This window comes from Lepidochelys olivacea (genome assembly GCF_965140295.1).
Source record: "Lepidochelys olivacea isolate rLepOli2 genome assembly, chromosome: 1".
Taxonomy (NCBI): Eukaryota; Metazoa; Chordata; order Testudines; family Cheloniidae; genus Lepidochelys; species Lepidochelys olivacea.
Window position 1 is genome coordinate 102,425,009 of NC_140411.1, and position 14,092 is coordinate 102,439,100.

Genomic DNA, 14,092 nt, shown 5'->3' on the forward strand with positions numbered 1-14,092 from the left:
GTTTGGTCACAGACTGTAAAGCATAATATTAACAAGTATCCATAATTCCTTATGTATGGTTAATACATACAATTCACAATTATATTAATCGCCATTGTTGTCATAGACTTTCATACAACACCTCACTCATTATACTTTTATAATACAGTAATATTATATCCAATCAGTTGATTCAATTGCTTATCACTTGAGGTTCAGACCCCCCACTTTATAGCCCAGATGAAATTTTTCTTCCCTGCTGGGGTGTAGATGCCAAGCTGTTTCCTACCCCATGTGTTAGTTTGATAGCTTTGTTCACCTACTATGTAAAAGGACTTTCATTATCTCTGCCTAATGACTGAGCTGATCAGAGAAGCAAACACAGGCCTTTGTCTAGGGCAAAACCTGTTTATCAACTCCCCCTGACATGCCTGGTTTAAAATACACTTCAGTCATAATCCATCTTATATCCATAACTCTTAACACACACTACATACATACAAGAATATTAATGATCAGTGAGTTGTTAATTTTCCCATGACATATTACCTGACACCTTTTAGATACAGATTATAACTATAGTGAGTTGAGGTACACTGAAATGGTCAGGCCATCTGAAACTCATTACTGCTACCAGTGAGCTCCTTGCACTCTGGCATTTGGATGCTGTTAGGATGACATCTTCCCTCTTCCAAAACTGCAGGAGGGCTAGCTACTGGATGACCCAAAGAGAACAGGTCACAGCCTGCCACCATATTTTCTTTCTCCTTTATACAGAAGAAACCTGTTTTTGTCACCTTTGGGTGTCTGCAGTCTCCAGGATACGACTGCTTTTAGCAGTTGGAGGTTTAGGGGCACCAAGAGCATGGGTTTACATCCTGACCGCACGTTGGCTAATAGCCATCAACAGACCTACCCTCATGAACTTATCTAATTATTTTTTTAATCCAGTTATACTTTTGACCTTCACAACATTCCCTGGCAATGAGTTCTACAGGTTGACAGTACATTGTCTGGACTAGTACTTCTTTATGTTTGTTTTAAACCTGCTGCCTACAGTAGAACTACAGAGTCACAAACACCAGAGTTACGAACTGACCAGTCAATCACACACCTCATTTAGAACCAGAAGTGTGCAATCAGGCCATAGCAGAGACCCCCCCCAGTAAAAAGCAAATCTAGTACTGTGTTAAACATAAACTACTAAAAAAAAAAAATAAAGGGAAAACAGCATTTTTCTTCTGCATTGTAAAGCTTCAAAGCTGTATTAAGCCACTGTTCAGTTGTAAGCTTTTGAAAGAACCACCATAACGTTTTGTTCAGTTATGAACAACCTCCATTCCCAAGGTGTTCGTAACACTGAGGTACTACTGTTTTAATTTAATTGGGTAACCCCTGGTTCTTGTGTTATGTGAAGGTGTAAACAACACTTGATTATCCACTTTCTCCACAAGATTAACGATTTTATAGACCTCTATCATACCCTCCCTTAGTCGCCTCTTTTCTAACGTAAACAGTCCCAATCTTTTTCATATTTCCTCATATGGAAGCTGTTACATACCCTAATTATTTTTATTTCCCTTCTCTGTACTTTTTCTAGTTCTAGTATACCTTTTCTGAGATGTGGTGACCAGGACTGCACACAGTGTTCAATGTGTATGTGTACCAAGCATTTATATAGTAGTATCATGTCTTATTATCTATCCCTTTCCCAAAGGTTCCTAACATTGTTAGCTTTTTTGATTGCACTGCATATTGAGCAGAAGTTTAAAGAACTATCCAAGATGACTCCAAGATCTTTTACTTGAGTGGTAACAGTTAATTTAGACCCCATTGTTTTTTACTTACAGTTGGGATGTTTTCCAATGTGCATTACTTTGCATTTATCAACACTGAATTTTATCTGCAATTTTCTTGCCCAGTCACCCAATTTTGTGAGATCCCTTTCTAACTCTTTGCAGTCAGCTTTGGACTTAACTATCTGGAGTAACTATGTATGATCTGCAAACTTTACCACCTCACCATCTACCCCTTTTTCCAGATCATTTATGAGTATGTTGAATAGCACCAGTCCCAATATAGATCTTTGGGGGATGCTGTTATTTAGCTCTCTCCATTGTGAAAACTGACCATTTATGCCTACCCTTTGTGTCGTATCTTTTAACTAATTACTGATCCATAAGAGGACCTTCCCTCTTATAACCATGACTGACTACTTTGCTTACAAACCTTTAGCAAGGGACCTTGTCAAAGGCTTTCTGAAAGTCCACATACACTGTATCACCCTTGTCCACATGCTTGTTTACATCATCAAAGAATTCTAATTGACTGGTGAGACATGATTTCCCTTTAGAAAAACCATGCTGACTCTTCCCCAACATATCGTTTTCACCTCCGTGTCTGCAGGGCCTGTGCAAGGATATTTTGCGCCCTAAGCAAAACTTCCACCTTGCGCGCCCACCCGCACATCGGTTCATTGAGCGACAAATCCCAACAAGCCTTTATAGACCCCAGGGGCCAGCCTGCTCAGGGGCCAGCTGTGCCCAGGGGCTGCTCCCCAGACCAGGTTCCCCCCTCCCCGCCCCCTGAACTCCCCTGGAGGGTGCACAGCTCCCCCGTGAGCCGAGCCCACCCCACCCCGGTGGCCCCCCGCCCCGAGTCCACTCACTGGCTTTGCTGGGCTTGGGCTGCTGCAGCAGCTGGGCAGGGAGGAGCCGCCTTCCAGAGGCACCAGAGAGTCCCGCTTCCAGCGATGGCGAGCCCCAGCCACGGAGGAGCCAGAGCGGCGCAGGGGTGCAGCAGCTCTGCAAAGGCAGCAGCACTGCTAGCGGGGAGCAGATGCACGCTCCCCCCTCCCCCCAATAGGGCTACCATATTTTAACAATCAAAAAAGAGGACGGGGAGAGCCCCACCCCGATCCACCCCCTCCCACTTCCCACCCCGACTGCCCCCCTCAGAAGCTCCAACCCCCCCTGCTCCTTGTCCCCTAACTGCCCTCTCCTTGGACCCCTGCCCCTAACTGCCCCCCAGAACCCCACTCCCTACGAAGCCTCCCAGTTCCTTGTCCCCTGACTGCCCCCTCCTGAGAACCCCCACCCTAACTGCTCCCCTAGGATCCTACCCCCAGTTGTCCTGACTGCCCCCACCCTTATCCACACCCCCGCCCCCAGACAGACCCCTGGGACTCCCACGCCCCATCCAACCACTCCCTGCCCCCTGACAACCCCCCTCCCAGAACTCCTGACCCATCCAACCCCCCCTGCTCCCTGACTGGCCCAGCGGGAGGGGCAGCAGCAGCTCATACTCCTGGGAGCCGCAGAACCAGAGCGTGGTGAGGAGGGAGCCGGGGGGCGCACGGGGGCTGGCGCCCGCATGCATCTCCTGCAGCAGCCCCCCCAAGGAGAGGGGGCACCATGCCGGGCCACAGCCTGGGCAGGAGGGGCGCGGTTGCTCCCCACTAGCGGCACTGCCGCCTTTGCAGGGCTGCTGCCCCCCTGCACCGCACCGGCTCCTCCATGGCTGCGGCTCGCCGCCCCTGCAAGCCGACGCTTTTTGGTTCTCCCAACCACTTGGCGCCTTGGGCGAGCGCCTAGTTCACTTAGTGGTTGCACCGGACCTGTGTGTCTGATAAATCTGTTCTTTACTAGTGTCAACTAACCTGCCTGAATCTGAAGTTAGCAATTACATGCCAGTAAGCCGAAAACCAACTCTGGAGCCTTAAAAAAAAAAAAAAAGTTGGCATTATATTAGCTATCTGTTGAAAAACTGAGAACCATGAAGGAAATGCTCAGATCGAAGGATATGAAGGGAGTCCAACAATTTACAGGGATAGCCACCTATCTCCAGGTTCAGTGCACACCTATCAGAAGCCTGTTAACTCTTCAGATAATTAAAACACAATGATTCAGCATGGGAATGGTCAGAGACCCCAAAACATGTGTTTGAAAAATGTAAAGAAAATCGTAAGTGAAGCACCAGTTCCAAAACGCTACAGCCTTGAGGAGCAGCTAGAGCTACAGTGTGATAGCTCACAAGGAGAAAGAGGAGCAGCACGATAGTGCTGCAAAGCCAGCAGCCCATAGCATTTGCTAGTGCAACCCCGATAGACGCAGAAAGGAAATATACTCCTAGAGAAGATTGCAGAGTAGCAGCCATGTTAGTCTGTATTTGCAAAAAGGAGTACTTATGGCACCTTAGAGACTAACCAATTTATTTGAGCATAAGCTTTCGTGAGCTACAGCTCACTTCATCGGATGCTTCTGCTCAAATAAATCTGTTAGTCTCTAAGGTACCACAAGTACTCCTTTTCATATAGGAGAGGAGCTGCTGGTTTAACAATTCCATCAGTTGACCTCTGGGATCTAGGTGGGCATGCAGTCTAGTCCTAAACCATTAGGATTCATTGTGAAGAAGCCACTGGTGAGTGCATCCATATGACTAGACCACATGTTGCTGAAACTCCAGCTCTATGAGAAGAGAATACAACACTGCCCAGAAAAGTTACCACTGGTGCCAGATACACTGAGCAGGGCATACCTTCCAGAGTACAACACAAATGGCTCTGCAGAACAGGAATTAGAGTCTGTGAACATACTTTTGCATCTCTGACAGGAAGTTCCAGGCAACTCAACAAAGCACCAAACAGGACAGGGTTTACAGGCATTAAAAGGGTACATACTGCAGATTGCAAGAAGCAAGTGCCACAGGAGGTTACCTCCCATTACCAGATGAGGGATGAGCTGTGAATGCAAACCAGAATTTTGTTTAAAGGAAACCAAACAGATTTAAATGCTAATATTAACAGTTATATACTCCAGGATAAAGAGGCACCTGATGAGCCAGGCTGTGCATCTAATGGCCTGGAGAAAGGTCAGAACAGACCTATCCACTTTTAATGACAGGAAGTGCATGGTTACAGTAGCTTACTACTTGCATTTCTGGGAGGTGGACTATCTGGAGGACACTCAGGCAACAGCAGCGATCAGGAAACTAAAGGCACATTTTTAAAGATATGTCACGTCTGATGTGCTATACTCAGACAATGGGCACCAGGGCACCGCAGCAGAATTCAAACAATTCAGCACCGCATGGGAATCTGAGCCGGACACCTTCCCCGGGGGCCCCACAAAGCAATGGGAAGGCAGAGTCTGCAGGAAGAGACTGATGGCAAAAAACAAAACAGACAGGAAGGAAGGTGCTGAACCATCACAACACAACCCCCCCCCCCGGGACGAGACACGAGCAGGGAGCCGCCCAGCCCCTGGGACACGCAGGCCTCGGCGGGGGGGGGGGGGGGCAGAGCATTTTACAGGCGCGGCGCAGGTGGCAGAGCGGCACGTGACCCTGTGAGCCCTGGCACATGACGTCTTTGAGCCAATCGTGTCCGTCCCGGCGGCTCCCCTCGCGGGGGAGGTTAACTTGGGGAGTCCCGCTTTTTAACGGTGCCAACGGCCCCCGCGCGCCGCCGCTAGCACTCACCCGCCAGCCTGGCTGCCCGCGAAGCTTCTCCCCTGGGCGGAGCGTCCCTCCGCCCGGCTGGTGCCCAATTCCCTGGGCCGCTTCTGGCTCCGGCTTAGCTCAACTCTCAAGGGCGGGGTCTGGGCGAGCTCTGGCCCCACCCCTCAGGCAGCGGAGGGAGGAGCCAGGCGGCGGCACAGGTAGGGGGCGGAGCCAGGAGAGAGGGCGTTGCCGTGGAAACGCCCCCTACTTCCTCCCTTCTCGAGAGTGCGCGTGGAGCTGCGAGCTGGGCCAGGGCCACGTGACGCCATGGGGGGGGGCGAGGGGGAGGAGTGAGGCTCAGCGCGACCTTGCCCGTGGCTGAGGGCCCCGCGCGCAGGGCTTTGCTGATGCTAACGCGTCGAGTCTCCGCCCCCGCCCCCGCGGGCAGCCTGTGAGCCCAGGGGTGAGAGCGCGCGGGCTGCGCGCGGCCTCCGAGCGCCCCTCGCGTCTGGCTACACGTGGCGCTGCCCTGCAGCCGCCCCGCCCCCCGACGGCGGAGCATCTCAGCGGCGCGGCCGGGGACCAGAGCGCGTGTGATGCTGCATCTGCTGCTTTGCGCCCCTTGGCCCCCCACGCGGCCGCCCGTTGCCGGGGGAAGGGGCCCTGAGCCTGGCTGGCTCCTCCTGGCTTAAGCAGCGTCTCCACCTAGCGCTGCCCCACGTGCGAAGAGCGCAACGAGCTCCTAGGCGGAGTAAAGGGGAAGGTTCCTTCGTACAGAAAAACACCTGCTGCGGCCCACTGACCTCCTACAGGTTCCCAAAGCGAGACAGGAGCAGAGACAGGCCAGCCTGAAGCCCTTCTCTGCAGCTGTGGCCCCGGAGAGTTCCCCCTCCCGTCCAGCCCACAGGCATCTGAAGCCACCTCGCCGACCTTTTAGCTCCTAGGCGAGCTGGTCTGTTTGGGAAGTAGCTGCCAAAAACTGCAGAGGAGAGGAAGCGCGCACAGCCCTCCAAGGGCAGGGGCTTTAGTGATGTGACAGCCCCACGCTCAGGAGCTGTACGGTTAGAGGGAAATTTTGATCAAGTCAAAGTTTATTTTGATGGGCTCAGTTCCCCAGAAGCAGTACCTGAGGTAGTTCAAGTAGCAGCAAGGGAGAAAACAGCTGTGCCACTCCTCTTCTTCCCATCCCAGGCAGGCAGCATAGGCCCAGCCTCCCCTGCTAACAGTGCTGTGAAGTAATCTTTTTGACCTTGCCTACCTTTTTCTAGCAACCATATACCTCCCGTGTTTCAGCAGTAGCCTAACACCCCACTAGTATTTCTGCAGAAATGCCCATGGGGCAGCAGCCTAAAAAGATCAATATTTCAAATGCAGGTACCCACCGGCAGCAGCAGCTGCTTTTGTAAGGGTTTAGATATAACTGAGCATGCCTATGTGATCTGGTCCCTAAGACAAGATAGGGGACACCTAGTTGTAGAATCCAGCTGGACTTTAGGCATGAATTACATGCCAAGCTGCTGAGTGGTGTGAAGATTTAGGTGGTTACATGCATGCCTACCGACCAAAATGTAGACACCTCAGGGACTTTAATGGTAGAAATTTAGGTGCCTATAAGTTTAAGCAGCAGCTGAACTTAGGCTTGTGAATGTTAGTGGTACCTAAATCCCCCTTGTGAATTTTAAGCACAATGAATTAACAATGGCTGGGAAGAGTACATGTGGATAGTGTTATATGATTATTTTTAAAGTTGGAACTAACATTTGCTGCACTTTCCCCTCCACCCAGGCTGATTGCTCTGTCTTTTTTTTTTTAGGCCCCATTTAATCTTAGTGAGACTACTCACAATCATAAAAATTAATCAAGTGTAAATGTTTGCAGGATCAGGGCCTTTGATTGTAAGCACACCAGGTCAGGGACCATGTCTTCTGATGTCATATTTTTCTATAGTGTCTAGCACATTTTGCGTCCTGCTTCAGATAAACACACCACTTATTTCATTACAAGCAAAAATAAAATCTCAGTAGCATGATAGCAAAAATGCAGATTTATTACTGGGCTTTATTACAAATGTTTGCGTCTTTCTTGGTTGAAACTTTGTAAATTGGAATAACTATTTGCAACTCAGATCATTAACAGTACATCAAGAAAGAAGAGTTCAGATATCAGCATCAAATTCAAAGCCACGGATTTCAAATTTCTTGTGACCAGATTTCTACAAAACCCCATAATTTAATAAGCCATGGATCATTTCTAATATACCATACACTGACATACCAAACACCTATGCCACAACACGGCAATGCATTTTGCTAACAGTACAATCAATCCTCCAGTACATGAGTCATGCAGCTACAGGTATTTGTGTCTTTAAAAGTAGCAGGTGTACAGTACTTAACCTTTATGCTATAGCAAATTTCATTTGTATTCTCACTTTCATTCCTAGTGGATTATGGTCTTTCATATTACAAAAGATTTGTTAGTAGAGGGCACATTTAAGAGATTCATCTAAAGGACTTTGAAAATACAAGTACTGCTCACTCACTGAAAATGAGGATCATGTTTGAATCAGCAGACGTAGCTATGCTTGTTGGAAACCTGGTATGCACAAAGGAATCAACATCTAAATAAAATATTTAGATGTTTTTAATTTAAACATTTTATTCTTTTAGCAATATGCTACAGTTTAGAGCTTGGAATTCCAAAGGACAGGGTTTTAAACTAAAAAAAAATCCATCAAGAGCTTTACAGATTTACAGTTATCTGCTTGATTACTTTTAAACTAGTGTAAAAGTAGACACAATGAAATAAATGACAACTTTACTAAAATACAACATGATCATATATAACCTAGCAATAGGTAATACTAGTTCAGAAAATAAACTCTCCTAGTCTGAACTTGCGATTCTTTTGGGTAGCCAAACCTTTGTATGAACAGTAACCCCATCCCCCCCGGTAACAAACCTCCACACAAGACAACCCCAAACTTTGATTTCTTTCTTCCTTCACTTGTCTTTTACAATCTCATTCCCTCATCCAGTTACTGTTGCCATCTGACCTCCCCAGGTGTACCTGTTGCTCATATCACATTCAGCCTGAGCTCAACAATACTTGTAGGATTCTTGATGCAAGGGACACACACAATAAGGATGTGTACCCATAAAGATGAAACACCAGGAGTTTCAGGAATCCAGACCTCAGGCTCAGGAGACTAGTTGAAGAGGACAGGAAGAGGAGTTAAGTCTGAAGAAACTTTAACCAGTAGGGGATTTCCTTGGAAGGAAAGAACAACTGCACATGAAAATGGAAAATGACTTCATATCACAGGTATAGTTGGCTGTGTGGGATGCTTTGATATGATTCAAATTCTTCTGAGATTCTTTCATTGTTATAATGAATTGTAGGAACTATATGTATCTTAAGAGCCTGATGTTGTAGCATGGGGAGAATATGTACACAAACCAATTAATTTGGCTAGTCATTTTTTATATTAAATAAGGAGGTTTTCATCCTTAGATCACAACTATTTTTACAGAGGTGCCGAACAAATGTAGTTGGTTCCAATTTTACAGATGCATACAGTATAGCTGGGAGACAGTAAAGCCAACATTTTCAAAAGTTGAGTGCCTCAATTTCACAATGTCCAAACACACCCCTAGGGCTTGATCTTCAGATATACTAAATACAATTGCAGTTAAAATCAACAGGAACAGCAAGTGCTCAGCACATCCCGACAGTCAGGCCGTAAATATGAGAAGTTGAACACTCAAAAAATAGAGGCTCTCAAAGTTAGTGGATGCTTTTGAAATGTTTCCACATGTGAGTAAATCAAAATTACAGTGATTAACAGTAGCAGTAGCGTACAGACCCTATGTCTAATCTTGTGCTTTATCCATTGGAGCATGCTGCCTACCTTTTGCTCTTTTTTTGTAATTTTGTTTAAATGAGTGAACAGTGAAGTGACCAAGCACTTGTGACCTCACAATCTATTGCTATGGAAATTAATACAATGTAACAAATATAGATTTATGACTTCACTGCATAATCAAATAGGAAAGGATTGATCAGCTGGGCAAGGAGAAATTAGCAATAGTAATATTCTATATTGATATTATCAATTAGCAATAGTGGAAAGAAAAATTATTAAAAAACAAATGGGTCTAAGCTTATAAAATCTCCTTCCTGTGAAACCCCTCTCTTTACATCTTTTTTCTCTTGCAGGCAATATTTTCTATACTGACTCAGGAGTTAGTTACCAGGTGTGGAAAATTAAACATTTTAAAAAGGTAAATTCATAAATACTTTAATAGGCCTAATACATTGAATGAGTTGCATTACTAAGTTGTTTGAGAGCATAAAGTGGAAGATATTTAGTGTTCTTGAAAGATTTATGGGGTATTTTATATAAACAGAATCTTGTACATTAGTTCTTCAGAAGCCAATTGAGCTCCGACATACTCTGCTAAAAGTGTACCATTTCTATTAAATTGATATAAGTGATTACCTTTCATTTTTATTGCACTAAATAATTAATTATAAATTAAAACAAAGACGACCAATAAAAAGTTAAGTGATATTAAATAGCCTGAATATAAATCAAGAAGAGATCATGGGGTTGCTACTAGAAGAGTAAATAAACATTTTAAAATACTAAGAGTACAAAATAGGAGGCCCAATCCATCAGAAACTCAGAGTGAGGGACAAATCAGCATCCCCAGACAAGTGCGTGTAATGGGTTTACTGCATAATGAAATGCAGAGTTTTCGTGCCCTAAGTATAATATTGATCTACTGGATTAATCCAAAACAAACAGTACATGCCAATAAGGATGATCATACATGTGAACTACATGACAAGAATAATAATTTAGAACTCAATTACAACAGACATTGTGAATAAACCAATATGGCTTGTTTTTGTGAAGTCATTCCTTTTGTCTGCTAGAAACTAGTTTCCATAGCAAAATCCTTTTTTTTGGTTTAGAAGCCTATTTAACACAATGCCTTCTACATTTGATGCATATTAGGCTGAGCTGTAGGACAGAATATAAAAATCTATAAAAACTTGCCACTTGTATTTTAGTTCCAAATGTGGCACTCTTTTCCAAGCAAAACATTTAAAAAGTAGAGTACTGTAGATGTAAAACATTTACGTGGTATTCAGAAGGGCAAGATCATGCAATATTCTGTACTATGGCAGACATTTGCCTTACATTTTAAACAGTTTCATATTTAGGTGAGTGGTATATTAAGAATATATCAGAACTGCCTGTACAATATTACCACACAAGTTAGGAAAGTTGCAAATATTGCATGAATCAATTTCTTCCTATGGAAAAAAAATACAGAATGCAGGAACATGGAGAGAGAGGAGGTCAAATCTCTCAATTCTCACATCCAATAGATTGTTTTTCCACTTTCTTTTTAAAAAGATAAATATTTACAGAAGCAGCAACATTATGTTGAGCTATGTAAATACCAGCACACAAACAGCATTTGACTCCCTCCTCTGTGCTGCTAATTAAAAGTTTAAAGTGGGGCTGTCAAGCGATTAAAAAATTAACCACAATTAATCACACTGTTAAATGGTATTTTACTATTATTTAAATATTTTTGGATGTTTTCTACATTTTCAAACACATTGAATTGAATAGAATATATTTGAATTACAACAGAATACAAAGAGTACAGTGCTCACTTTATAGTTATTTTTGATTACAAGTATTTGCACTGTAAAAAACAATAGTATTTTTCAATTCACCTAATACAAGTAATCTCTTTATTATGAAAGTTGAACTTACATATGTAGTATTATGTACAAAAATAACTGCATTTAAAAATAAAACCATGTAAAATTTTAGAGTCTACAAGTCCATTCAGTCCTACTTCAGCCAATCGCTCAAACAAACAAGTTTGGTTTCAATTTGCAGGAGAAAATGCTGCCCGCTTCTTTTTTACGTCACCTGAAAGTGAGAACAGGCGTTTGTGTGGCACTGTTGTAGCCAGCATCACAAGATATTTACATGCCAGATGCACTAAAGATTCGTATGTCCCTTTATGCTTCAACCACCATTCCAGGGGACATGCATCCATGCTGATGACGGGTTCTGCTTGATAACGGTCCAAAGTAGAGCGGACCGACGCATCTTCGTTTTCATCATCTGAGTCAGATGCCACCAAGAGAAGGTTAATTTTCTTTTTTGATGGTTTGGGTTCTGTAGTTTCCGCATCGGAGTGTTGCTTTTTTAAGACTTCTGAAAACATGTTCCAAACATCGTCCCTCTCAGATTTTGGATGGCACTTCAGATTCTTAAACCTTGGGTCCAGTGCTGTAGCTATTTTTGGAAATCTCACATTGGTACCTTCTTTGCATTTTGTCAAATCTGCTGTGAAAGTGTTCTTAAAACAAACGTGTTGGGTCATCTGAGACTGCTATAACATGAAATATATGGCAGAATGCAGACAGAACAGAACAGGAGACATACAATTCTCCCCCAAGGAGTTCAGTCACAAATTTAATTAAAAGCATTTTTTTTTTTAAATGAGCATCAGCAGCATCGAAGCACGTCCTCTGGAATGGTGGCCAAAGCATGAAGGGGCATATGAATGTTTAGCATATCTGGCACATAAATACCTTGCAATGCTGGTTACAGAAGTCCCATGCGAAGGCCTGTTCTCACTTTCAGGTGACATTGTAAATAAGAAGCAGGCAGCAGTATCTCCCATAAATGTAAACAAACTTGTTTGTCTTAGCAATTGGCTCAAGAAGTAGGACTGAGTGGACTTGTAGGCTCTAAAGTTTTAGATTGTTTTGTTTTTGAGTGCAGTTATGCAACACAAATCTACATTTGTAAGTTGCACTTTCATGACAAAGATTGCAGTACAGTACTTGTATGAGGTGATTTGAAAAATACCATTTCTTTTGTTTATCGTTTTACAGTGCAAATATTTGTAATAAAAATCATACTATTAAGTGAGCACTGTACACTTTGTATTCTGTGTTATAATAGAAATCAACATATTTGGAAATGTACAAAAATATTTAATACATTTCAATTGGTATTCTATTGTTTAACAGAACACCACCATTAATCGCAATTTTTTTGAGTTAATCGTATGAGTTAATTCAAAACCCTAGTTTAAAGTGCAGCATACTCCAAAAGTGGTGCTGTACAAATGTCTGTCATTTCCATATAATATTTCTGTGTTTATAAATTAAAAGATGCTTTTTTCCCCTAACTGCCACTTCAGCGAAATCACCCTGAGATCTGAAAGCGAATCTGGATTTCTTATGGTTCATGTGCCAGCAGAAGGGATTCTGCAGGTCATTTTCTTTGTGGCTTTGTGCTTGGTTCATCCCTGATGCAGGAACTCCAAGTTGCAACTTCCTGAACCAGTGGGAGTTGCTATGCCCAAGAAGATAAGAATTAACCCGGGGCATAGGGTTGACTGTGTTTGCCCCACCATCCTGCCACAAGAGTTAAGACAATTTTAATGGCTGCTAGGGGAGTCCTGCCAGCAGAGGCTGACTGGGAAAAGGCTGCATCAGTGCACCTCCTGTACCACGGCCACACTCACTCCTTAGCCAGTGCTGCCCACTTGTACCACTACATTGTTCTGGGAAGACTTTCTGTCCCTGGGGTCCTTCCACCTTGACCGAGTGCACCATCACATAGGGCTGATAACCCTATGCTTGTCAAATTGTGGCCTCATTTACACCTTTGCCAACCCCATTGCTGTCAACGGGTTTGCACAGGCACAAACTTAGTCAGAATTTGGACCTACAATTGTAATGATTAACCATTCTGTTGATGTGCTATATAGACTGGAATCCACTTCACTCTCTGAAGTGAATATCTATGACTCTGCATATGTGTAAGGGATCCCATTTTCAAGTAGGACAGTGCCATTTCTTCAGAGTCACTTTCTCCATTTTAGTATTCTACACTGATACTAAAAGTCAGATGAATGAGTCAACTGCATATGAAAATAAACTTTCTATTTACTTATAGTGTTGTGAAATAGTGTTGTGAAACTCCACACTACATTAAATTTCACATACCCATGTCAGTGTATTTAATGGGCTTTAAAAACAGTTAAAGATTTCAAAAATCAAAAACAGAAAAGAACATTCTTGAGCTGAAATTTTAGAATCTACAGTTGAGTCAACTGAAAAAAAAAAAGATACATTTCCAATGTAAGACCAAATCAAGCATTTGAGTGTGCATTAGTGGTGCTGTAACTATTATTTTTAATACTCTGTGACTGAATCCCTTAAATGGTTAAAAGTAGCCCTGTAACATTAAAGGTATACAGCATGCGCTGACAGCCTAAAAAGAAACATCAGACATTGCCTTTCTTTTGCAATTGTTCCAGTTTTCTTTTTAAGAGGCTGTAGTTTTCCTTGGTCCCGGGTGCAGCAGGGTCAAGCTTCAGAGAGACTTCATAGTGTTTCTTGGCTAAGTCAAGATTTCCCCAGCGATGGTAAAGCACAGCTGAAACAGCAATGAGTAGTTTTCATTAGCAGTATTGTTGAATAATGTGCAAATTGCCAATCGCTTGGAAAACAACATTAAAGCATTTGTTTCCAATAAAGTGTTTTTTTTTTGCTGGTTAGTGGCACAGTAGTAGTTTGTTCTTCTGCCAGCTGCAGGAGCAGAGCTTGGGGAAAGAACCAG

General features: G+C 43.6%; 2 protein-coding genes across 4 annotated transcripts in view; both read right to left on the reverse strand.

Moving 5' to 3' along the window:
- GGACT (gamma-glutamylamine cyclotransferase) overlaps positions 1–5,703 on the reverse strand; it is a 36,219-nt gene extending 30,516 nt beyond the window's left edge. The window contains exon 1 of the mRNA XM_084616705.1: positions 5,458–5,703. The gene's annotated coding sequence lies outside the window, so the exon portion shown is untranslated. The remainder of the gene's footprint in view (positions 1–5,457) is intronic.
- Positions 5,704–7,444: 1,741 nt separating this feature from the next.
- The window catches only part of TMTC4 (transmembrane O-mannosyltransferase targeting cadherins 4), a gene marked incomplete at its 5' end in the record, with an annotated part of 63,040 nt that continues 56,392 nt past the window's right edge, over positions 7,445–14,092 (reverse strand). For all 3 annotated transcript variants that reach the window (XM_084627561.1, XM_084627560.1, XM_084627562.1), the window contains one exon: positions 7,445–13,909. In XM_084627561.1, coding sequence (XP_084483687.1) covers positions 13,758–13,909 — 152 coding nt within the window. In that variant the 3' untranslated portion in view covers positions 7,445–13,757. The remainder of the gene's footprint in view (positions 13,910–14,092) is intronic.